The 27,524-nt window shown below is 39.4% G+C and overlaps 1 protein-coding gene across 3 annotated transcripts in view; it reads right to left on the bottom strand.

Annotated features, from left to right (window-relative positions):
- LOC146449105 (cubilin-like) overlaps positions 1-27,236 on the bottom strand; it is a 132,777-nt gene extending 105,541 nt beyond the window's left edge. For 2 of the 3 annotated variants that reach the window (XM_085102014.1, XM_085102015.1), the window contains exons 1-4: positions 26,856-27,236; positions 24,244-24,594; positions 23,102-23,479; positions 21,552-21,905 (exon numbers count right to left, since the gene is read on the bottom strand). In XM_085102014.1, the coding sequence (XP_084958140.1) occupies positions 21,552-21,905; positions 23,102-23,479; positions 24,244-24,594; positions 26,856-27,219 (1,447 nt within the window). In that variant the 5' untranslated portion in view covers positions 27,220-27,236. The remainder of the gene's footprint in view (positions 1-21,551; positions 21,906-23,101; positions 23,480-24,243; positions 24,595-26,855) is intronic. The other variant, XM_085102016.1, reaches the window with a different exon arrangement.
- Positions 27,237-27,524: the final 288 nt, after the last annotated feature.

Raw genomic sequence — 27,524 nt, 5'->3', positions numbered from 1 at the left:
CACCTCTCATAGTTGAATTATGTGCATTTGATCAAAGTTTATAAATGTTCTGCTTTCCATTAACCTTAACGCATGGAAGTTCAGTATGTATAAGAGTACACTGATTTTAATTCTCACATAAGCGTAAGTTTGACTTTTTGCGCGTGGTTAATTACACCTTTGTTATTCTTGCTACCCTCATTATTGTAGTGATTATGTCATGTCTGTTGGTAGAGCTTTATTTTTGCATAATTGCTTTTTTGATTTCCTTTTCTTTCTGTACAGCTTGTCATTTGCAATGGAACTTTTAATAACATATGTGAAGAAGCAGCCTTCACACAGTCTTTAAAGGATGAGTAGAGATTCGTGGGTTCACTCTTAGAATGAAGAATTTGTTGGATTTGAAGATAATGAATGATAATGTGATGTCAATTTCAACTGCTGGTTGAACACTTACACAACATTGGAACCGTTTTATTCTTTAGCCAAGACCTAATTCTTTGGTCACTAGAACATGCTTATATATAAATTCATCCTTGCAAATAAATATGCTGTTGTTCAAACCTTTGGAATGCTCATTATTGTATTTTCAGTAAAAGCTATCCTTCTTTAGAAACTGGTCAAGAAAATTTCTACCATACTAGGTAAATCAGTGACTAGGAATTGCAAATGATGCCAAGTTGTTAGACCCTAAAAAGGCCTAAAGGCTTAATCTTGAATTATTATAAAAAAGACTGGTTCAGATAAGGGAATGGCACGCTACAAAAGCAAATAATTATTGTTCCTGATGTTGTCATCTTGAAATAATCCTTTTTATTTAAAATATGCTTATAAAAGCATATTGAGCGTGCGTTGGATGTGAGATGATATATAGGCAAGGAGGCGCTACGCTCCTCATTGGCGATAATCATCTCATATCCAACAAGCTCAAGTGGAATAATTCTTTTATTAAAAACAATCAAGACATATTGCTAGATCTTATTGATTTTGCTTTGCAAGAACAAACAGAAGACTATTTAATGGTCACTATTTCTTGGGCATGGTTTAATGTCTCATATACCTGCATGGTCACCAAGCCAGTCAAATACCTGGAATTCCATAATACAAGGATCCTGTTTTTAATAAAAAGGTAATTTCAAGTAATGTTGTCTAATGGTCAACAAATTTCAAAATATTTTATCCAGAAAAAAGCATGTTTTCATTTTTGCCAAATTAATTCTAAAACATTTACTAAGAAAAAAGGCCTTAAAAGGTCTATCAGGCTAAATCTTGAAAATATCATAAAAAGAGTGATTGAGATAAGGGAATGGACTGCTCCAAAAGCAACTTGTTTTCAATAGTCTTCTTGCATTTTGCCATGTAGCTTTTTAGGCAATTTCCTGAATTCTGCCCAGTAAGTGGAGATTCATAGAGAATGAAAGATACCCCTAGTGTGTTCATTGTGTCAAAATATTTAGACAACAAATAACAACTAAGTTGGAAAAAAATTATATTTCGGTGCGAACTATACCATCATCATCATCAGCAGCAGAAACTTAGTTTTGACACAATGAACAGACTCAGAGTATCTTTCATTCTCTATGTACTGAATTTATCAACAATACTTCTCAATATTCTAGGTTTCAGCAGAGTCTTGCAGGGTCGATGGTGGAAATTTTATTTGTTTTAGCAAAAAAGTACACATGTAAGCAAATTGTACAAGTAAGCAAATGAATAAAATGAACATGCATATTATTATTATTGTCCTGCAAATCGGTTTCTGCAATATTTTGTCTGTCTTGATTCTTTGGGTAGTATACAAGAGTGACAGGCCCACACGACTCCCTAGCACATTTTTAGCCTTTTTATAATTTGGCTCTCACTATTATATCTTTGATTGACCGCCCTCTTTTGTAACATATGAGGGGCAGGTCTTTGTAGATTTATTTGAGCAATGGTTGTTGCAATGCTTGGCAAGCATGCTGTTCATTGGTGGTGGTGGTGCATTACTTTTAAGTTCCCCAGCAGCAGCATCTAGGTTTAAGAAGCTTTGAACTTTCAGCTCCCAGGAACATTTGGTAAATTTCTTCCATATATTCTGAAAAAGGAGTAAAATCAAACAAACAAAACATTTAAATTTGGTAAATAACCAGAGGTACAGTCTACACATGAATGTTGTGCTGCACAGCACTAATGACACAAATGATGGATCAGAAAATTAACTCTACAGTGAAAGTTTGATTTCTTCAGTGAATTTCAAGCCAAACATTAGAATGGAAAACCATAAGAGGCAAAACCAAAAACCAAAACCAAAAACCCACTTCCCTTCGAACCCACAGCAGAAATTGCTGGAGTGAACCGATTAATCTCTACTCATCCTTTAAAGACTGTGTGAAGGCTGCTTCTTCACATATGCTATAAAAAGTTCCATTGCAAATGACAAGCTGTACAGAAAGACAAGGATAAAAATAACAACAAAAACAAAATCACTTCAACAAGATGCCTGCTACACTGGCATTACGCGTGATGCTGGGGCTGATTCATTTATTCCAACTGTGTGCTTCGCCGATTGATAAATCTATCCTTGCTAATGGAATAGTTTGAGTCACGACGATCGCGTTACGTTGTTTCCCTTGTGTTACGCGACTCAGACTTCCACCGGGAATTTTTGAAATTCCATTACGATAACATAAGCTTCTCAATGACCTCTTTTCAGTCTCACGTCGTGGTCTAAGACTGTGAAACAAAGCACGATTCCTTCCCCAGGAACTCACCAATTTCCACCGTTTTAAATGTCGGGTGCTTCTTAGAAGGTATTCTTTCGATTCACCGCTTCAAAATGGTGAAATTTCCGTTTGGATTCATTTATTCCAACTGTATGCTTCGCCAATTGATAAAACTATCCTTGCTAATGGAATAGTTTGAGTCACGACGATCGCGTTACGTTATTTACCTTGTGTTACGCGACTCAGACTATTACCGGAAATGTGTGTAATTCCATTACGGTAATGTAAGCTTTCAATGACCTCTTTTTAGTCTCGCGTCGTGGTCTAAGACTGTCAAACAAAGCACGATTCCTTCGCCAGGAACTCACCAATTTCCACGGTTTTAAATGTCGGGTGCTTCTTAAACGTTATTCTTTCGATTCACCGCTTCAAAATGGTGAAATTTCCGTTTGAAAACGGCACACTTGAGTCCAGAACATGTTAACAATATGGCGCGACAATTTAATCCGTCCTTAATAAATATATCAAATGATGCGTTGACGTCACACCGGTAGGGTTAAGTGGGTCCCCTCCCCCGCGATTAAAGCGACAAGAATGGATGTTGATTGGCCTGCTGTTGTTGAAGACAATCAGAACATTACATCCCGAGTAGGAGAGGGGAGAGTTTAATGAATAAATTAATATACCGATTTGTGACTACGAGGAAGAAAAAAAAAAAAAACAAGATGCCTGCTATACTGGCATTACGCGAGATGCTGGGGCTGATTCATTTATTCCAACTGTATGCTTCGCCGATTGATAAAACTATCCTTGCTAATGGAATAGTTTGAGTCACGACGATCGCGTTACGTTGTTTTCCGTGTGTTACGCGACTCAGACTATCAGCGGAAATTTGTCAAATTCCATTACGATAACGTAAGCTTCTCAATGACCTCTTTTCAGTCTCGCGTCGTGGTCTAAGACTGTCAAACAAAGCACGATTCCTTCACTAAGAACTCACCAATTTCCACCGTTTTACGTGTCGGGTGCTTCTTAGAAGTTATTCTTTCGATTTACCGCTTCAAAATGGTGAAATTTCCCTTTGAAAACGGCACACTTGAGTCCAGAACATGTTAAAACAATATGGCGCGAGTTAATCCGTCTTTAATAAATAGATCAAATGATGCATTGACGTCACACAGGTAGGGGTGAGTGGGTCTCCTCCCTCGCGATATAAGCGACAAGAATGGATTTTGATTGGCCTGCTTCTGTTGAAGACAATCAGAACAATACACCCCGAGTAGGAGAGGGGTGAGTTTAATGAATAAATTAATGTACCGATTTGTAGCTACGAGGAAGAAAAAAAAAAAAAAGAAAAAAAAGAAATCGACCCGTTTTTAGACACGGTATGCCCCTTCAGGGCATCCCGCGTAAAAAAAAAAAAAAGAAATCGACCCGTTTTTAGACACGGTATGCCCCTTCAGGGCATCCCGCGTAATAATGAGGGTAACAATAATAACAAAGGTGTAATAAACCACCCGCATAAAGTCAAACGGCAAGATTTCCGCACAGCCCCATACATTAGTTATGCATACAGTCTTTGCTCAAAGATAACAATAGCGCGCCGTTGGGATTACTTCGCTTTGTTCCTCTTAGTTTTTATATTTTCTTTCTAAGTCCATATGGGCTTTGCCGATATTTTCAATTTTTTGCTCAAAAATACGTGTTTTCAACATTAAATTGAGAAATTTTGTTGATTTTTACATGTTTGTTATTTGATCCGCTCGTTCAAAATGTGCAAAATTCGGTGTTTTAAGCGTCGCGGCAGACGTGAAAGCTAGATTTAAGTTTACGTGTTTTAAAAGATCACAACAGTGGAATATTGAAAATAAAATGTTTTTCTTACCTGTCTTGTTGTTCTGTTGCATTTTCCTCCTTTCCTCTTTGGGATATAAAGACGACCACAGCTTGTATCCCTTGCATGGGGCGGGCGCAAGTTCAATTTTTGCAGTGCATTTTGTTTTTTCGCGGGAAGGATCACAAAGGGTGCATAGAGTGATACTTTTGGAACCCTTTATGGATCCTTTCGAACCTCATAAAGGTCGGCGATATGCTTGATGATGTTTCCAAAGGGATCCTCTCCATATTGCTGACACCACATAAACTCCTGTAGGTAGCCATCAAGGAGTTCTTTGGATGTTCCTGTACGAGGCAAACTTCGCTTTACTCCCCACCATGTGTTTTCGATGCCCTGTGTGTGGGCACCGGTACGTGTCTGGGTCGACGAAGTTTAGACTGTGGTTAACTGTGAGATGATCGTAGCCCTCGTCTTGTAGGCAATTGTAAGCTTTCCATAAGTCGCTCATTACGCACGTTCCAGGCAATATGTGAGGGCGTATAATGGGTAAGAGAGTATTTTTAACCCTGCGCTCTACCGGAACAAGGAAGCAGGCCTTGGTTTCACGGCATATGCCACCAAAAACCCACTTCCCTTCAACTGGGCGACCACGGTGATACTTCATTTTGCCAAACTTGGACTCGTCGATCTCGACAGTTGTACCAGGTTCCCCTATGGGCCCCGCATGATGATTCATAATTCTGTCGGCACAAACCTCCCGGCAATTGTTATACCAATCTACCACCGTTTCCGTAGACGTCGCTTCACCGTCTAACGAGGTTTCATGCACTGCTTGTGAAGCGGTAAATTTGTACGCCCAAGCGTAAGTAAGGGCTAATATTTTCTCAATGGAAAGCTTACTACCAGAAAACCATGAGTTCTGGCGTATTGATGCCATTCCATTGTAACCTCTCTTCGAGCATCGCCACTCAAACCCGTCTCGCGATGAAGCTCGTTTAGTCCAGCTGAGTGCATTGCTGCACTCAGCCCTTGGACATTTCACAGACGACGCGAGTAGGTTGTGTTCCTTGCACCACTCTATGCACCCGTTGTGATCCGCAAGAATCTTGGACAGTCGAAAGAAATTCATCATTTGTTGGCTTGCCATCTAAAGTAAAACTTACTCGAATTTGAAAAAGGTTGGAAGAAAGAACACGTCGCAGGAAAGTTGCATTTTATTTCATAAGCGGACCAATGAGCAACAAGCTAAAAGGATTCTTTCGTGAAGAATTCTAAAAGCAAGCCATAAATCAGTATATATTGTTATGTAGATCTGCAATTGCCTGAGCGGAAATAAAATTATTTTTTTGCGCACTGACTACCAACCGATTCAGCGTGGTCTAGTGGAAAAGTATATGGACAGGTAAGCAAGCGGTAAATGTAGCGCCTCAGTTCGAATCTCGGTCTACGCAACGGAAAAAAAAAAGGGCCTCACTAGAGGAGAAAACGAAATGCGAACTAAGAGTAGAAAGTAAAGGGAAAAAGAGAAAAGAGGCAGCACACAATGAGATCCTTTTTTATTGATGCAGTAAGTAGACAGTAAGAATTAAAATATGCAATTCGCATGGGATCGACCTATTGTTAATGAAAACAATAGAGCGCATACATAATTAATAGCGCGGCATGCATAATTAATGTATGGGGCTGTGCGGAAATTTTTCCAGTCAAACTTACGCTTATGTGAGAATTAAAATGTAAGCTTACTCTTATACATACTGAACGTCCATCAGTTAAGGTTAATCGAAAGCAGAACATTTATAAACTTTGGTCAAGTGCACATAATTCAACTATGAGAGGTGAGAAATCTTACCGAACGCGCGATGCAAACGACGATCTCTAGTTGAATATTCTTGCTCAACTTTCGGTCGATAAAATCGAGGAACGGGCAAAACACCGATTTCATCACGCTTCAGTCGCTCCTGATAGCACTGTTGGTTGAAAGAATAAGTGCGAGTGAAATCTTCTTTGCGATGCATCGAGCACACCACCGAATACTTGCTCGGGGTCCAGTGTTTTCGACTTCCATTCACGTATGAAATCCATTTTCGTCTCCTTTTTACAGCTTCCGATCTTGTATCACCGTAGAAAGGAATTTGGAACATGTAAATCCCCTTTTTTTCTCGTCTTTCTTGTCGCTACAGCAGTACACAAGACAAAGCAGCACCATTGCCTGATTTCATACCGTGGGCGTCTGGGCACGAGTCTGTGTATTATGGGTTATGGGGCTCAACACCCACATAGCCGGAAAGAGCACATCGAACTTTACAACATCCTCAAGTTTGGTCTCAATCAAGCTAATATTAGGCGAGATACAGCCATTCAAAAACTTAAAAATTTACTAAGAAATGTATGGAACGCCGGACACACGTCCGGCGTTCCATACATTTCTTAGTAAAATTTGGAGTTTTTGAATGGCTGTATCTTTCCTAATATTAGCTTGATTAACACCAAACTTGGAAATGTTGTAAAGTGCGGTGTGCTCTTTCCGGCTATGTGGGTGTTGAGTCCCATAACCCATAATACACAGACTCGTACCCAGACCCCCACGGTATGAAATCAGGCAATGTTTTCTTCCTTCGCACAAGAAAAACACTGAAACACGCGAAAGCAGCGTTTTTGTATTGACGTCACAGGCCCACTATCCCCAGTTTCACGCCTTGCGCGGTTTTGTACACAACCGGAAGTGAAATTACACGTATTTGTCCGCCTCAAACGAGGGGAAGAAAAATCGATAGCGAATTTATTTTTTTCGATTTTCATACGAGAACAACATGAAGATTCGATCAAGCAAATAAAAAAAATCTGTCATATACACTTTAACTGAAAGGCGTATAAACTCGTTTAGGCGTATGTAAAGAAATAAAGATTAAGGTGGCTGAACACAGTTTCGCCTGGGTGGCCAGCGGTATTACGTAACACGGCGCGGCTTTTAAAAACAAAAACAAACATGGCGGCCAAGTCCGTAGCAAAAATATTTTTCTCTAGTTCTCGTCTGCTCGTAAAATGTAGTTTCAATTTTCGTGCATTTCCCAGACGGGTAAATTTAATTCCAAATAATTATTCTGTCCGGCTATTAGGTGCAAAATGGCCGAGTCCAGCAACTCAACTCAACAATCCGTACGATAATCGTGAAACGAGTCGCGATCTTTGCGTGACAAAAAGTTGCCAAAGTAAGCACAGGTTTACAAGCTTTTTCGGTATACCCCTCGCTTGCGCCCTGCTTTCCTTGGTGTTTGGACCTACCGCTTTCTGCGGGGAAAATGATGAAAACGAATTTTCAACGCCCGCAAAACAACCTTTTTTTCGGTCGCGGACAGCGAAAGTCGCTAAAAGAAGAGCAAGGACTGAAGCCGCTCGAGCAGAAAGTTGTAAACGCCGCTTGTTTTCAGAAGAGGACGATGAGAACGACCAGCCACCTCCCGTACTAGACCCACCAGTTCTTCGAAAAAGAGAGACACAAACACAGCAATTGGTAAGGATAAATAACATCATATGACATTGGCTCTTTTTTGCATTTTTCTTTTTACAGTACTTGGATTATTACAAACTCCATGTAAATGTTTATCTTTGTATTTATTTACAGACTTGCAGTACTGGAAAGGATCAGGAATATAAAAATCCAATTAAACTATCAGGCTACAGATTTGTTGATATGGGTCTGCTACAACTGTCTTTACAAAGTTGTCAGCACTGCAAATCCGGTAAAGAGCCCACAACATTTCCTTATCAATATTCCTACAATGCCTACTCTCAGTCCAATATCTACATGTATACAGTACCTCAAGGGAACCAGAAATGAAAATTCTCAATCACAGGCACACTTTTGTACTGTACCAAAGTGACAAATGCACACAGCATTTTATTAGTTTATTTATTTATTTCCTGCTAAAGTTGCTACCATTACTGGAATAATTTTTATACGATCAGTCATAAAAAAAACTTGCTGGTGTCCACCAAACATATCATGTAACAGTTTACAAATATCACATAGATGGCAAATGCTTGGACAAACACTTCAGTGTCAACAAACTATCAGAAATATTTTCAATCTTTTTTCTCAGCACCAGGACTGGATTATTGAAGCTCTTCAGATAATTTTATAAGATGTATCCTACATGTATGCATTGTTGGAAAGTAAAATTATATAAGAAACCATTGTAAATCGTGCCTCACTTTTGAGCCCCAACAGTACATACATGTATGACTGATAGAAATTTAAAATACTGGCTTTGTAGCATATAATAAAAGTTTTATCCTCCAATTCGTTTTAGGACCTCTTTGTATTTCAAATGCAGTGAAAGAGAAAAAAGAAGGCTGTGCAAGTGTTTTATCAGTGGTGTGTCAAATCTGTAAAAAGATCAACAAAATTAAAACCTCGAGACAGCATCAGTTTGGCAAGCGAGGGCCTCAGCCATATGACGTAAATACTAGAATTGCACTTGGAGCCATCGACAATGGCATTGGATATAGCCACATCAATAGCTTGCTAACAACCCTTGATGCACCATCAATAAACAGAAGCGCATACAAACGCCGTGAACGAGAAATAGGCCTAGCCATAGAAGATGTTGCTGCAAATTCATGTGAAATGGTCTTAGAAAATGAAATTGAAATCGAAAAAGCAACTGGGACAGTTCCTGGCGAGGATGGCCTGCTACCTTTATCTGTGTCATACGATATGCAGTGGTTGAAACGTGGAAAGGCAAACGATTCGCTGACTGGACATGGGGCAATAATGGGTTCAAAAACTAGACAGGTCATAAATTTTGCATCTGCTAATAAATTTTGCAGAATTTGTGACAATGCCAAGTCAAAAGGTACACAACCTACAAAACATGACTGTCGTCTGAATCACAAAGGTTCTTCAAAATCTATGGAACCCCAGGTAGGAGTTAAGCTTTTCAGTGAAGCACCAAATTATGGTGTCAAATACTCAGTGTTTATAGGAGATGATGATAGTTCTACGATAGCAAAGATTCGAGAAGAGGTGGTCTATAACGTTGAGAAATGGTCAGACACTACTCATGCAACGAGAACACTTGTAAGTCATTTACACAAAATAAGCGCACAGAAACAAAGTTGTCCTAGAGAGTCTCCACTATCTCCAAAGGTCATTGAATACTTCAAGAAATGCTTTAGCTACTGCTTGAATCAAAACAAAGGAGAGCCCCAAAAACTAAAAAATTCACTTGCTGCAATTGTTCCTCATGCTTTTGGGGACCACAGACAATGCAAAGACAACAACTTGAGCTGGTGTATGTGGCATAAAAATCCAGAAAAATACAAACACAAAGATCTCCCTAACGGCACCAACTTAAAGGGTGAAAACTTAAAAAAGGTTCTAACTGATTTATTTGAAGTCTACACCAGTGATCTTGTCATTAACAAAATAGTGGAAAACGCATCTTCCCAAATCAATGAAAGTTTCCACAGCACAGTTGGTTCCAAGGTACCGAAGATTCGTTTTTACGGAGGAAGCGAAAGTTCAGATCACCGAATAGCTGCTGCTGTCGCACAAACTAATCTGGGTAAACAATATGTAGCTGATACTCTGCGATGCGCAAACATTAAACCTGGTACAATTACTGAGAAAAATATAAGGTCAATGGACAACGAGAGGGAAGAACAAAAGAAAAGGAAGGCTACTGTTGAATTTAAAAAACAGCGAAGGAAAAATTATTTGAAAAAAAAGTCAAGAAATAAATCGGAGCTCAACCGGGAGGAAATAACTTATGAGAGTGGAATTGCTTTGAACTTGAACCCCGATTTACTTCAACAAGCCACTGTCCCGCCAGAAACTTTCAAAGAATTTGAAAATACTGTACCTACATTTACTTGCCGACCTCCCAAGAAATATGTCAAATGTCCAACTGGTGAATTAAGTAGCGGAAATTTTGTTTTCGTCGTTTTCGACACCGAAACAAGCTGTGGGGGGAAAGAAGCCGAGATATTACAACTTGCAGCCCAAACCAAACAAGGCAACAAATATACACTTCCAGAAAAGGGCATTTCTCCTCATGCTACGCGAGTAAATAGATTGCAAACAACATGGCTTGGTGGTAGAAAAATGCTTCATCGTGGAGGCATATTCTTGGAAACTGTCGCGTACAATAAATGTTTGAAATCGTTCGTTGATTTTCTCGAAGAAATTAGTTCACTAAACGTGCCAGCTTTTCCTGGTAGCTCCATGAACGTTGTCCTCATTGGCCATAACTCTAACACTTTTGACACTCCTGTGTTACTGAGAACAATCCTTCGCTATTTTCCAGAGCTCATTCAGAGAATGAAAGATCTAAATATTCACTTTGTTGATATCTCGTTCTGTTTCGTAATCTTGTCAAAGACCAACGCGAAGCTCTGAAAGCAGCTGACGGTTCCTATGTCAACATCAACCAAGAATCTCTATACAAACACCTTTTTAACAGTGATTTCGACGGCCACGATGCAGTTGAAGATGTAAAAGCCCTAACAAAAATCCTCTTCAACTCTTCCATTCACACAACAACAGAAGAAATCATCAACAAGAGCAACACGACATCGCTGAGTTCAGCCATGGAAGATCTGGCATACCTTGACAAAAGCCACAGTTTGCTGAAGTCCTTTGAAGGAGTAATCTGTTCTGGAGTCGTTAAAAGGTCTTTGACCAAAAGACTGGCTGATTCCGGAATTGGTTTGAAGGACCTTGAAAACTTATGGAAAGCACATGGCGAGCAAGGACTCGTTGCCATACTGGCAAATCCGCCAACAACAAATAGATCGACTCGCCGCCCTCGTGGAACTTCTGATGTAGTCGCTTTAAATGCACTTGTAAATCACTTTAAAGGTCGGGTGGCCGCCGTTGCGAATGCTGAACCTTAGGTTCTCTGTTTAGTTTTTCGTCGTGGACACATTTCTTAACGCTTCGAATTAACATACCGCTCGCAAAAAGCTGCGCATGCGCAGTATGTTCGAAATTTGTGAGCGCTTCGTTAGGTAAACAAATCTATTTTTTTCAAAATCCAGTCATTAGAAATCCATATATTTTTGCATGCTTTCAGACAAAATTACGTCTCAGACACCAGAAACAAAAAAAAAGTTAAAAACTGACAGAGGAAATCAGCAATATGCCCAAGAATATAGTAAAACTTTATTTTTGTAAATAAATAAACACCTGTCTGTCAGAATCGTGTGAAGTTCTCGTCATAAAGATGTCATAGGCCCCTTTACCTGTGTGCAATTTTAAATAAAAATCTAATGAGTGGATTTTCCGATAAATGGAAAAAACTAGCTTTATTAGGTTGCATTCGATCTCTTCCATTGCCATGGAAACGGCCCACCTTATAAAACCAACTTCACAAATCAACTTTTGCGGTATTATTTATTACTTATGCCAATTATGGGCTCAACAGCTATTAGCATTTAAATGTGGCATCACGCAGAAGTACAGGTACTCAGATTTTCCAAAACTGTGTTCAGCCACCTTAAACTAACACATTTCCAAAGGCATGAAAACTTCAGTTACAGTAACGACTTTAAAGAAAAAGACAGACATTCGAACGCCTTATGTGTGATTTCCCCTAGTCAGTCAATACAAAAGACAAGGAGTATCTAGTTGAGAACCAAATCACAAACAATCAAATTGACGGGCATCAAACACTTACTTGTTGTCGCTTTTCTTCTTGTTGCAGGGGTGGGTGATGATGGCTCTGCTGCAAAAAAAGTAAGGAAGGTAAATTACAGCGTTTAATATGTGTCCCACACGACTGGAGGTAAAAATATCAGGTGCCCTTTTAGACTGCCTCTTGAAAACGAGCCGGCAAATTTTGCGCGTAAACTTTAAATTTATTATGCCAAATAGTATGCAGCGCTGTGAAAAAGAGTTGTTTTCCGACAATTTTGCAAGTGATTCCAGTTTTGATGACATTTTCAAAAATGATCCGTCTTCATACCGCGACTTTTAGCGCCTAAAAAATTTGTCGGATATCGATACTGCCCACACTTCTGTAAATTGCAGGTGTAAAAACCGGCGTCGGCGATTTCCGATACCTTTAATCAACTCTGAAATTTTGTTTTTCAAATTAGATTGACGGGTTTTATTTTTTTGTTTGTTTGTTGTTGTTGTTGTTGTTTTTCCTTTTTTTTACAAAACACAAAAATTCTCGACGCCTTATTTTAGGTAACATGCTGTGTTCCCGCGGCTCCCAAATCCAAATCTCTTACCTCGGGTAACATTTTGGTGACTTTCTAATGACTACAAGCATTTTTACACCAGCTGTAAAAACTTTCAACCCGTAGTACATTTCTCCAAAAAAACCATGCCATGCGCTGTCATCCGGGTACAAAACAAAAAAACAACGTCATGTCCGATTACACGAAATGTCATTAAGATGTAAACAATCAAAATAAAGTCTGACGATTTTATGGCGGTAACATCCTCCCACCGTGTTCGACCGAGTTAAATGGGCGAACACTCTTCTAGGAGGGCTAGTTTCACAACAGGACGCTTCTTCAAACCAAACTTGGTCTTCACCTCAGCTGATCTCACGACATTGTCATGGCCAGGGAAAACTCTCACAATTCTGCCAAGAGGCCAGGAGCCTCTCGGGGTTTCCTAGTCTACCATAAGCACCCAATCACCAATCTTAACATTCGTCATAAGTTGAAACCACGTCTTGCGAACAGCTAAACCAGGCAGGTACTCACGCAACCAACGAGGACTTGATTCCGCAGGACAGCATCAAGGGCTTTCTTAAATTCAGTTACAGTAACGACTTTAAAGAAAAAGACAGACATTCGAACGCCTTATGTGTGATTTCCCCTAGTCAGTCAATACAAAAGACAAGGAGTATCTAGTTGAGAACCAAATCACAAACAATCAAATTGACGGGCATCAAACACTTACTTGTTGTCGCTTTTCTTCTTGTTGCAGTGGTGGGTGATGATGGCTCTGTTGCAAAAAAAGTAAGGAAGGTAAATTGCAGCGTTTAATATGTGTCCCACACGACTGGAGGTAAAAATATCAGGTGCCCTCTTAGACTGCCTCTTGAAAACGGGCCGGCAAATTTCGCGCGTAAACTTTAAATTTATTATGCCAAATAGTATGCAGCGCTGTGAAAAAGAGTTGTTTTCCGACAATTTTGCAAGTGATTCCAGTTTTGATGACATTTTCAAAAATGATCCGTCTTCATACCGCGACTTTTAGCGCCTAAAAAATTTGTCGGATATCGATACTGCCCACACTTCTGTAAATTGCAGGTGTAAAAACCGGCGTCGGCGATTTCCGATACCTTTAATCAACTCTGAAATTTTGTTTTTCAAATTAGATTGACGGGTTTTATTTTTTTGTTTGTTTGTTGTTGTTGTTGTTGTTTTTCCTTTTTTTTACAAAACACAAAAATTCTCGACGCCTTATTTTAGGTAACATGCTGTGTTCCCGCGGCTCCCAAATCCAAATCTCTTACCTCGGGTAACATTTTGGTGACTTTCTAATGACTACAAGCATTTTTACACCAGCTGTAAAAACTTTCAACCCGTAGTACATTTCTCCAAAAAAAACCATGCCATGTGCTGTCATCCGGGTACAAAACAAAAAAAAAAAATAACGTCATGTCCGATTACACGAAATGTCATTAAGATGTAAACAATCAAAATAAAGTCTGACGATTTTATGGCGGTAACATCCTCCCACCGTGTTCGACCGAGTTAAATGGGCGAACACTCTTCTAGGAGGGCTAGTTTCACAACAGGACGCTTCTTCAAACCAAACTTGGTCTTCACCTCAGCTGATCTCACGACATTGTCATGGCCAGGGAAAACTCTCACAATTCTGCCAAGAGGCCAGGAGCCTCTCGGGGTTTCATAGTCTACCACAAGCACCAAATCACCAATCTTAACATTCGTCATAGGTTGAAACCACGTCTTGCGAACAGCTAAACCAGGCAGGTACTCACGCAACCAACGAGGACTTGATTCCACAGGACAGCATCAAGGGCTTTCTTACAAGACCTCACCAAACGCTCCCATACTCCCCCCATATGGGGTGCGGCGGGTGGATTGAATACCCACTGAATTCCTTCTTGACTCAGTGTACTTGCAATTCGATCTTGATTCCACTCACAAAGGCATTCTTTTAACTCGCGGTTGGCTCCCATGAAGTTTGTTCCATTGTCAGAATAGATGACAGTTGGTTTACCTCGTCTTGCTATAAACCGTCGAAGACACATGATGAAGGAGTCAATAGACAAAGAGTGCCCAACTTCCAAATGCGCACCTCTAGTCACGAGACAAGTAAAGAAGCAACAATATCTCTTTTCTTGCTTCCTGAGATGCTTCACTTTCAGTGGACCAAAGAAATCTACTCCAACTTTCGAGAATGCCGGTGCAACTTGTAGACGATCAGAGGGAAGGCCAGCCATCAATGGTGCTTCTGGTTTTGCTCTTCGCCCTCTGCAATAAGAACACTGATATAGAATCTTTCGTACTGTTGCACGGCAGCGCAGAATCCAGTACTGTTGTCTTAATTCCTTTCGGACATGTTTAACGCCTTCAGGTTTAAGCTTCGCATGGCAGTTTATGACAATAAGACGACTCAGCTCATGCTCAGGTGACAACACCAAAGGGTGGCGGCCAGAATATGGTATATTGGCTCTCTCAATCCGACCACCAACACGAACCATTCCTTCTTCGTCCAAGAAGGGTGAAAGAGAAACCAATTTGCTCTTGCTTGAAATGGGTAGAATTTTCTTGAGAGTGGCAACCTCTTGGGGAAAGGACTCTACTTGAGCCTTGCGGATCCAGAATTTCCGAGCTTGCTCCAACTCTTCAGCTGACAACAGACCAATTCGACGTTCAGCCACTGCGCGTCTGCAGTTGTAAATAAACCGAAAACTGAAGGCAGTTACTCTGAGAAGTCGCGTCAAGGATGAGTACTTATCCAAAGAAATGAATTTGCGCCTTGAATCTTGCACTGCACCAGTCCAACTTAATGCCATTTCTTGTGTTTTCAGGTCATTCATAGGTCGGTTAGAGGCTTCAAGTTTTTAATTCCCCTTTGGCCACTTCTCTTCAGGGAGATGCAGGAGGGCAGGACCATTTAGCCACCTGCTCTCTGACCCGATCGACCTAACCGGTAGTCCCCTGCTACCATCATCTGCAGGGTTTAATGGACCAGGACAGTGGTTCCATTGACTGGGTTCCGTCGTGTCCAGAATCTCACCAATTCGATTAGCGATAAATGCGGGGTGGCGCTTTGACTCTCCACGAATCCACTGAAATACAGTGCTACTGTCAGTCCAAAGGTATTTATAATCAATGTTGTAATCATGTTCCTTGCGTCCCTGCGGCCTGCAGTTCAAGCTTAGGAATGCTCCATGGCTTCCTTGGTGCTACTCGCGTCTTAGCTGTAACAAAGGCACATCTCACAGTTCCACTGGCATAGCTGAATCTAAAGTAAGCTAATGAGCAGAATGCCAGTTCACTGGCATCTCCAAATACATGCAGCTCAATAACAGATGGATTGTTCACAACATGACGATAAAAACGGGGAACGAAGAATTCTGAAAGCCCCTCCAGTTCCTACTGCCATTTGGACCACTCTATGAGGAATTCTGGTGGTGGTGCATCATCCCAGCCAATACCAAACTGCCACACTTGTTGAAGAAGGATTTTTGCTCGCACCAGGAATGGAGCCAGGAACCCAACTGGATCGAACAATGATGCTATCAGACTCAGAATTTTGCGTCGCGTGTCTGCCAAGTCCCTTTTAACCACCTTGTAGACAAAACAGTCAGAGTTAGTGTCCCAAATGACACCAAGAGCACTTTCCACAGGCATGACAATTTCTTCCTCAACCACCTTTACAGAGGGAGCTCTCATTGATACTGATATACGCTCGATCACTTCCTTCTCATTTGAGATCCATTTGGTCAAGTTAAATCCTGCAAGCTTCAGCATTGCAACTAGTTGCTGTTGCAGCTTCAGAGCTTCGCTGCTCGATTCCACGGACTTGAAGAAGTCATCCATGTAGAAGTTTCGCTTTACTGTAAGGGCAGCAGTTGGAGCTGCAGTTATTTTCTTCTGCTCTTCTAAGAAGCGCATAGTTAGAACAAGTTGGTGCACACTTGGCTTCAAAGATGTGACGCTGGTATTAATAGACTTCTGCTTCAGATCCAGGTGATTAACGCGACAGAAAACAAAGGGCAACTTGATCCTCTGGCGGGACAGCAACTTGATTAAACATCGCTTCGAAGTCTCCAGAAATTGCAATCCGATCCTCTCGAAATCACATGAAAATTCCCACAAGATTATTCATCAAGTCTGGACCACTCAGAAGATGACTGTTTAGTGATGAGCCTTGAAACTTAGCAGCAGCATCACATACTCGTCTAACCTTTCCAGGTTTACTGGGATTTAGAACAGGGTGATGAGGCAGGTACCATTTGTACTTCACGGTACGTGCATTTGCTTCTTCCTTAGTCAGCTTCTTGATGTAGCCTTTCTCTAAGTCTGAGCTGATGGTTTTCTCATAGGCAGCTGCTAACTCAGGATCACGTTGGAGTCTCCTTTCCAGAACATTAAGACGATGGACTGCCACAATGCGGTTGTCAGGGAGTCTGATGTTCTGATCTTTCCAAATCAACGGAACCTCATATCGACCATCCACCTTTCGGGTTTTCTCATTCAGAAACTTCATGACATTTGCATCCTCAACTGAATGATGGGTATCATAGTCATAGTCTCAAGTTCTCAGTCCGCCACCAAGATTTCACTGTTTTATGGAGCTCTTCATCCGCAGTCACCACATGAACCTTTCAAACTGACTCACTATCTTGAATATAACCAGGTAGGCGGCCAGTAATAGCCCACCCAAGTTCAGTACGAATTCCAACTGGTGACCCTTTCGGTCCACTTCGGGTTTCCAGTGGCACAATAACCTCTGGGACATCGCTGCCTAGAAGTAGAGTGACCTGTGTTCCAGCAACTTCAGTCAACTCTAAGTCCAACAGGTGTGGCCATTTCTCCTGTAACTCCTTGAGTTCCACCTTTCTTTCAGGTACATTCAGGCGATCAACTACCAGGACTCCATTCACATCAAATCGATTACCAAGGTCGTTCAATGGACTGACTTGTAAACTTACACGCCTTGTCAACAGTTCTGATGTTTTACTGAATTCCATTTAACAGCACGCTTTCTAACGGACCATCCAAACCAAGGTTACGGGCAACATCTGCCAACAGCAAACTGCATGTGCTTAAAGATGGAACCCATCAGAGACCTTGTGGGAAACGAATGGGACCCCATCCAGAGTACAATACATAACCTCCAGAGAACAATTTTTACCTTTTTTTATGATTATCCTGTTTTCTAAAAGAAAAGTGGTTGGCCCGTGTAATCTTTGTCGCAAAGAATGCAGCTGTAGGGAATTATTTGTGAGATCTCCTCCTCATTATAAGCTCATCAAAGATATACTTGTCCATTTCATCATCCCTCTACTAACTATAATTCATTTATCATGAATCTGTATTGTATGTCCACTTGAGCTGTCATGACAAATGGGGTAAAATTAAAGAAAAAATGGCTAATAACAATATTAAAGGAAGAAAACAAAGTATAATATAGAAAATAGGTTTCTGGTTCTCTGCCTCCCTTGACCTAACATGTTTACGTTCTTGCTGTTGTTTTGATTTAGTCCGTTTAACTGTTTTATTTGAAGCCAGTGAGAACTTTTCCAACGAAAGTCCCCCCCCCCCCCCTTCCAAAAAAAAAAGAGAAAAACTCCCCTCTCATTGTGAAAATTGTCCTTTTTAGTAGATTATATGAAACCCATTTTTTTAACTGTCAACACTTCTAGCACACACTGACTCACGTAATCAAATTTGTTTGCTTTCCTTACCAGTCGAGACGGTGTGAGAGTTCACTTGGTGGTAAGCAGCTTTAAATCCAAGATCTCTGCTGTACCCACAGACGAACAGAACTATCAGGTTCCCGACAGATGAAAATACGGTTCCATTCAGATATCTACATATTTTCCCACTTGACGAATTACTGTAATAAGAATCATTTTTAATTTTGAGATAGCCATAACGGCACGTCGGATGCCACCAGCCAACCATGTCTTCGATGACCAAATTGATGCGTTTTCCTTTCTTTGCTATGATTTTCCAGCTGCATCTCTGATTAACTGGGTATTCTCTGGGGTAAAAAGGACTGGTGATGACCCCAGATGTCTCATTCAGTATTGCCAACTTTGAACACACTGCAATACAACACACATTTAACTGTAAACTTTACATTTTTTACAATGTTTTCCCGAATTTTTGACCTTTCATACATAAACTTCACTCTCGATTTCATAATTGCAAGAAAAAATAAATGTCACTTTCTTTGCAATATACTTTTAAGTATATTTATGTAACTCCATTCTAACTTTTATAAAGTACACACAAACATCGTTTGGTCAAAAGATGAGAGTTACGTATTTATTGACCAAATTAGGGATCTCAAAAAGTTACAACCGCCTTAAAAAAGAAAGTATTAAAAGTTGCGTGAGAAGTATAACGCAATTACGTGCACTTTGGCTAAAGGCTTTGTAGTAGGATCAGATAAAGCGATTTCTGTAAACGCTGCAAATGTTAGCCTCCCTCGAACACGCTCTTTGGGCTCGTCACGCAATCTTTCCTTATGGAGGAAAGATTTTAAGATGTTAAGATAGTCATATCTATATATCTGTTTACAGCTGAACGTGTGACCGGCAGCCAAGAATCACTCATGACTACCTAGCCTCCAGCAAGGCATCATCAGTTTTTATAATTCCGGTGAGTCTTGTGTGCGTCCAAATTTTCAGGACTGGAAAAAAAAGGCTCTGGCAAACGAATTCTAACTTCTCAATTTATTAAATACTTCATCGCGAAAATCAAACGATCTAAAAAGTTACAGACAACTTGTAAAGCATAATACACATCACCAAGGCAAAATAGTGCTCAGTATCTACCTCACTAGAAACCTTATTCTTTAGACTTATGCCAGTTATTTATGTCCGAGCAAGGACATTTTGGTGGTGAATGAAAACATGGTCAAACGGTGGCAAGTCAATACACTATACTCTTTGATAAAAAATTTTCATTGGGAAGATTGCACCTCAAGATTTTGTTGAAAAACTGAGAAAACCAGAAACTGACTAACAACCAGCTCGTACCGTGCAATAAACTGACATCAGATGTTAGCTGCTTAACAGCTCTCATCTATATGCTCACAATTTAAACTTGTGTGAAAAGTATCCAGTCAGTTACGTTAGCTTACTTGTTAGGGGTTTTGCAGCAGGGAAGCTTGTAGATAATGTCAGATGTATTTTCTCGACAGATTTTTTTGCTTCCAGCAATAATTTAGACCAACAATCCCAAAAGTCTACTTGGGTGCCAATAAAATTAAATTTCGGTCATGCGACAATGGGCGTGGTTTGCTTACGCCAACACCTAAGTCATAGTTTCTATAAATGAGTATTGATGAAATTTGCTCTTAGTTTTCGAGAATCGTGGTCCAGGCTTGAAAAATGAAATAAAAAAAAAACAGATATTTTTTCCTAAGAAATACTTTTCGGAGGCTACCTTGGAAAACATTATCTGCAGCTTTCAAGGAATTTTAGGAAAAGAAAAGAACAGGTTTTTTAGTCACCCTCAATTGACCTTAAAATTTCAAAAATAGTATCTACAGAGGTTCAAACTCATGCATTATTCGTAAAAAAAAAAGGAATCACTACCGTGAGGAAGGCTTGAAATTCGGTGTTAGTTATCATAAAATTTGGTTAACTTTTGTTTTAAATTTCTCCAATAATTATCAATGATTTGAGACACTCGAAAGACTGTTTAACCCCTTTTCCAAAACACTTCGAGGTTGATAAAAAAAATCTCGACTGCCACATCATTTTCAACCCAGTACGAGGTGTTTGAAAATAGAACGAAACACTTTTCCTCGCGTTTGATGTATTATCTAGCGCAATGTAAGAAGGCACGACAAGCGTTGGTATAATAGAGTAACTCCTATACTTTCTAATAATCTCAACTGTTTTTAAAAAAATAATATATTTCAAAAGCTAATTTTTTTGTTGTTGTTTTGTTTTATTAGTATTTTTTTGTAAATTTTGGATGCACCTTGCATTAAATACTTCTCTTGATACGCATATATCTTGTATCAGGAAGAACCTTCAGACTAATTATCAGGACTTTTTAAAACCTTTTTCTCCAAGTCTTCCCATCTTACTGTTGGTTACTGCAGTCAGGAAATCTCAGACAGGGACCTTTATACTTTAGCACTTTCTCTAAAACTATCAAAGTAACTCTTACATTACAGTAATTTCCATCTTGCAAATTTTAAAGGTTATTCTTCGGGCATCCAGTCAACATACAGTGTTATTATTTACCCACGGCAGAGGAAAGACACTGAACAACACTTATTATGCGTTATTCATTATGTTTATAATGTTTTCAAAGATGATGGTAGCATGACGGCCTCCCCGCAAAAGTGTTGGCCGTGTAAGAGGCATTACTTCCGTGGCGCTCTTCAGTTTATATGGCAAATATCACTTAAATTAAATTTCCCACAGAGTACACTGGAGAAGGAATAGACTGACCATACAGATTAAATGGCTGTCTGCGGTCATCTGAAGCTATATTTGTAATGGTGTATAGTGTGCCTTTATTTTTAAATTTTAATGCAATTATTCTGAAACTTGACACTCGTCATGCCCCCAATTTTTTAGTCCGATTTTTAATGACATACATACGAACTTCATAACCCATCGCCCGAAGTTAGGAAAGCTGCTTGTAATCATAGGAGCGCTACATAGTTTTCAGATCCCCGGTAAAGAACTACTCGTTTTACAAATTTGTTTTCCTTTTCTTTCATTATCCCGAATTATGTTAAATATAAATTGAAATATCGTGAAATATCGTAAACTTTTTGACGACTCACACACCTATTATAATGAAGACAAGTGACTGTATGGAAGAAGGTTTACCTGAATCATAAGTAAAGGCCGTGTAAGAGGCATTAAACCCTGAGAACTGTTCAGTTGATGTAGAAAATATCACTTGAATTGAATTCCCCACAGAGTACACTGGAGAAGGAACAGACTGACCATACAGCTGAAATGGTTGTCTGTCATCAGAAAAATAAGGTACATTTGTGATGGTGACACGAGCACTGTATTGATATCCACCCAACTGAAAATGGTGGAAAGTCAGCTTGATGATGTAGCCACTAGGAACTGTGATATTCCAGATACATATGCTGTATTGAGGGAAGTTGTTTGGAAAGTTTGGACTCGCAAAGAATCCACTTGATCCAGTAAGAATGTCTCCAGAGCTACAAGCTGTGGTGGAAAGCAAACGTATTAGCGAGCTTTAGTTGTTCAAAGAGCGCCGGGATAACTCTATCCAGCGGATAAGTCGCTCTCCAGGGAATAAAATGTATTGGTTAGAGTTCATTTTATCTGTTGGATAGCGATTTATCCACTGGATAGAGTTATCCGCTCCTTGTCGTAGTAAGCACAAACTAGTAGATGTTATTGCCTCAATAAGCAGCAGAATTCAGGCATTTAAGCCCTCAGTTCCAGACGACTTCTATTTTCAAAAGCCTTTTAATGATTCCTTAACTAGACTGCCGTTAATAGCCACTATGGTTTTTTATTTTGATTATATAGGTCCACAGTGTTACAGTGTTTGTAGAGAAAGAATTAAATTCTGTCAAGGAAATAAGTTACAATATATTTTTTATTATTATTATTTTGTCTTTAATTTCTTTCGACTTTTCCACGCATATTTCAACGGACATTTGTGCTCGTTTGCAGTAAAATACTTTTGGTTCTGCCTTGGTTTCTTGTGTGAAATTAGTAGGTTTTTAGATTTCGTTAATCGCCAACTATTTTTTTTTTATTTCTCTATTTATTCCTTGATTTTTAGTTTCTCAGCTTTCTGTTTGACAATTTTCTTCCCGTTTGTAAGCTTCAAATATGGTTTTCTAATTATTATACTGGACACTGCAAGGAAACTGCGGTATAATTACGAGAAAAAAATAGCAAAATAAAGACGATAAAAACGAACAAAAAATACCAGTAAGACCCTTCTTTTCAAAGAAGGCCAGTCTTATGCTCAATTCCTCTATACAAAGTAACTAAATCCTATAGCCATATCTATTTCAAGAACTTTTGGTAAATTTGAATCACGATTGTATTGTTAAAGCCGTGTTTCCATCTCTTGCTGCGCATCAGAAAATATCAGAAAAATGCATGGTGTGTGTTTTTATTATTTTATTTTAACACAACTATCAAGAAACTTAACACTTACCATTATCGAGCTCCCCGTAACTAAGTTTGATTGTCAAGATACGGACCACAAAGTCGCGTACGCTTTTACGCTTTTTTTTTGGACAACCTTTGTCGAAACAGCTGTATACAACGACTGCTAATGCGCTCATAAAAATTTACGGGAAAATATGACTTGATTAATGCTTTGCAAATTGTCACGGGAATGAGAGTTTGCTCTCCCCCTCCTTTTTTTTTCTACTCACCAGGGATTGAGGAAGTGTGGTTTGCTTGAATATATGTTGCCTTAAATCCAGGATGATACTTGGTGTAATGACCATCAGACACAAACAGCACCGTCAGTCTCTCAGACATCGAGTAATATCTCACTGATCCAAGGTAACCACATCTTCTTATATCATTGTAACCATCAGAAGAGAGGCCATTTTGAACTTCAAGATAATCGCAACTGCATGTCTGTCCGCAACGTTGAATGTACATGTCTTCGATGATCATCACGACGTGGTTTCCTTTACTTGCTGTGATTTGCCAGCGGCATTCCTGGTAGTCTGGGTAATGTCTGGGGTAGAATGGACTGGTGATGAATCCTGATGTCTCATTCAGGGTTTTCAAATTTGGGCAAACTGGTTGAAAAGAAAAATGGGGTATGAATTTCATTTTTATTTTTAACCAATAGACCCTCAAGTTGGCGGGATCTGTTTTAGTCAAAAACAAGCCTTAGTTGGACTAAATGAGTATTAATTAAATTTTCTCGTATTTTTTAAGAATCGTTCTGCTAAGTTAGTATATTTGCCAAAGAAATGCTTTTCGGAGGTTACCTTGAAAATTATAATGGACAGTATTCAAGAAATTTGACGGAAAGAAAAGGACGGGTCATTTATTTTGGCGATTAATTGACCAAAAATCCCTCTCAATCTGATTAATGGTTAAGGCCTATAGAACCCCATACAACGCATAGCGTTAAATACATATATATATAACTTTTACCAGGAACTACCCTTGGACCAGTTTTTAGCCAGCATTTTCAACTTTTCTTAGCCTTGCCATCATAATATTGAAAATCACAGTCAGGGTTAAGGAAAATACTTAAACAAACTTGCCAGACTAACTAACACTTAATTACATTAATTTCGATTCCATATTGCAGATTTTGAAAAATATTGATTTCTCCTTTACTCTTCAGGCAGCCACTAACACTCAATGCTATTTACAATCCATGGCAGTGGCTACACACTGAATAATTGTGTGCTTTTGATGATGTCTATAATGCTTTGAAAAATTATTTCGGCATGAGGCCCTCTCCATTTCTATGTACTAACAATACGTTGCAACAAGTCAAACAAGGATAATATGATGAAGACAAGGGACTGTATGGAAGAAGGTTTACCTGAGTCATAAGTAACGGCCGTGTAAGAGGCATTAAACCCTGAAAACTGCTCAGTTGATGTAGAAAATATCACTTGAATTGAATTCCCCACAGAGTACACTGGAGAAGGAATAGACGGACCATACAGCTGAAATGGTTGTCTGTTATCATCTGAAGCTACATTTGTGATGGTGACACGAGCACTGTATTGATATCCACCCAACTGAAAATGGTGGAAAGTCAGCTTGATGATGTAGCCACTAGGAACTGTGATATTCCAGATACATATGCTGTATTGAGGGAAGTTGTTTGGAAAGTTTGGACTCGCAAAGAATCCACTTGATCCAGTAAGAATGTCTCCAGAGCTACAAGCTGTGGTGGAAAGCAAACGTATTAGCGAGCTTTAGTTGTTCAAAGAGCGCCGGGATAACTCTATCCAGCGGATAAGTCGCTCTCCAGGGAATAAAATGTATTGGTTAGAGTTCATTTTATCTGTTGGATGGCGAATTATCCACTGGATTGAGTTATCCGCTCCTTGTCGTAGTAAGCACAAACTAGTAAATGTCATTGCCTTAATAAGCAGCATAATTCAGGCATTTACGGCCCTCAGTTCCACACGACTTCTATTTTCAAAAGCCTTTTAACCCTTTAACTACCAGGTGTGTGGTATTTTTTTCAATGACTTTTTGGCAATAAATAGTCTGAGCCACTTAATTTCTCCATAAATGGAGATGAAATAAAAATATCTGCGGTCTTAAGAAACTGTGGGCTCAGGCTAAATTGTCACGTGATGCAAGTGACGGTTGTTGTTTGTTTCGAGCGAGTGCACGAGCACGAATGTGGTAAAATCATCGCTTTATAAGTGTTTTTCGAGCCATTTTCCTCTGCAGAAACCCCCATTCTGGCATCATTAAGCTGGAATGTGGGTAGAGGCAATCCTCTGAAAGAAAACAGAGGTGAGAGGTGATTTCATGCTGACTGAGTCGCCAAACATGCTGTGTAGCAGTCATGGAGGCCCACGAGTGAAGTTGCCTCTCTGGCCGTTTTGTGGATGGATTCCAGGACCTGCCAAGGCAATTTGGGCGAGTTTGGAGTAGTAAAATATTCAATGGATTCGAAATTTTGCTGGTGGTACTGGGTGGCTCGACACTTATAAAAAAAACTATGAAATGGAAAGAGCAGGAGTTCTACGCTCGCGCTATGGCTGAATTACCCAGAATTCTTTTCGGGCGTAAACGAGGCAACGTGAGATACGCAAGACTGGGTCTGATAAAATGGCTGAAGTATAGCCCTCGGAAAGTGTTGAGAGGAAAACTTCCAGTCAGATACCAAGGTCTGACCTTGAGGTTTGCTGTAAATATAGACTTTTCATTTTTGAACAAATTATTTGGATTAAACATTGACGATAAATAAGTGTAATTTTTGATGTTATTATTTGGCCGAACAATTGGCATTTAGGACTTTGTTGCCAAACGAACGGTGATATGCAGCGAAAATCGGGAAGCGTAGTCGGTTTGCTGGGTTTGATGATGGAAATATACATCAGCTGGTGTCATTCACACATTATCATGACGTTGTAGCTTCAGTTAAACAAGGAGCAATTCATAGAAGCAAGAACGGTGTTTTCGTCACATATATGTGTTGTTGGGATGAAAAGGGTTAATAATTCCTTAACTAAATTGTCGTTAATCGCCAGTATGGTTTTCTTATTTTGATTGTATAGTGTTCTCGGTGTTACAGTGTTTGTAGAGGAGGAATTAAATTCTGTCAAGGAAATAACTTATAATATATTTTTTTTATTATTTTGTCTTCAATTTTGTTCGCCTTTTCCACGTATATTTCAACGGACATTTGTACCACGTGCTCGTTTGCAGTAAAATACTTTTGGTTCTGCCTCGGTTTCTTGTGTGATATTTGATGTATTTGTAGGTTTTTAGATTTTGTTGATCGCCAACTATTTTTTTTTTCTTATTTCTGTATTTATTCCTTCATTTTTAGTTTCTCAGCTTTCTGTGTGACAATTTTCTTCCCGTTTGTAAGCTTTAAATATGGTTTTCTAATTATTATACTGGACACTGCAAGGGAACTGCAATATAATTACGAGAAAAAAGAGCAAAATAAAGACAATGAAAACGAACAAAAATACCAGTAAGACCCTTCTTTTTAAAGAACGGGACTTATGTTCAATTCCTCTATACAAAGTAACTAAATCTTGAAGCCATATCTATTTCGAGAACTTTTGGTAAATTTTAATCACAATTGTGTTGTTAAAGCCGTGTTTCCATCTCTTGCTGTGCAGCAGAAAAGTATCAGAAAATTGTATGTTGTCTTTTTAAGTATCTCTAAGAAATAATAGACGGATGTTGTATTATTTTATTTAAAAGCAACTATCCTGAAACTTAACACTCGCCATTTTCGAGCTCCCTGTAACTAAGTTTGATTGTTAATGATACGGACCACAGAGTCGCGTACGCTTTAACGCTTTATTTGGACAACCTTTGTCGAAACAGCTGTATACAACGACTGCTAATGAGCTCATAAAAATTTACGGAAAATAGTACTTGATTAATGCTTTGCAACTTGTCACAGCAATGAGAGTTTGCTCTCTCCCTTCTTCTTTTTTTTCTACTCACCAGGGATTAAGGAAGTGTCGTTTGCTTCAATATAAGTTGCCGTAAATCCACGATACCCCCTCCAGTAACCACCATCGGACACAAACAGCACCGTCAGGCTCTCAGATATCGAGTAATATATTACTGTACGGTAACCACATCTTCTTCCATCATTGTAACCATCGGAAGAGAGGCCATTTTGAACTTTAAGATAATCACAAGTGCATCTCTGTCCGCAACGTTGAATGGACATTTCTTCGATGATCATTACGACATGGTTTCCTTTACTTGCTGTGATTTGCCAGCGGCATTCCTGGTAGTCTGGGTAATATCTTGGATAGAAGGGACTGGTGATGACTCCTGATGTCTCATTCAGGGTTGTCATATTTGGGCACACTGATTGAAAAGAAAATGGGTATGAATTTCTTGTGAATTTTTAACCAACAGAACCTCAAGTTGGCGTGATCTATTTTTAGTCAAAAACAAGCCTTAGTTGGACTAAATGAGTATTAATTAAATTTTCTCGTACTTTTCAAGAATCGTTCTGCTAAGTTAATATATTTGCCAAAGAAATGGTTTTTGGAGGCCACCTTGAAAATTATTATGGACAGTATTCAAGAAATTTGACGGAAAGAAAAGGACGGGTCATTTATTTTGGCGATTAATTGACCAAAAATGCCTCCAAATGTG

This window comes from Pavona decussata, unplaced genomic scaffold, assembly GCF_977016875.1.
Source record: "Pavona decussata unplaced genomic scaffold, jaPavDecu1.1 SCAFFOLD_642, whole genome shotgun sequence".
NCBI classification, from domain to species: Eukaryota; Metazoa; Cnidaria; class Anthozoa; order Scleractinia; family Agariciidae; genus Pavona; species Pavona decussata.
This window is presented reverse-complemented; position numbering and strand designations above follow the sequence as displayed.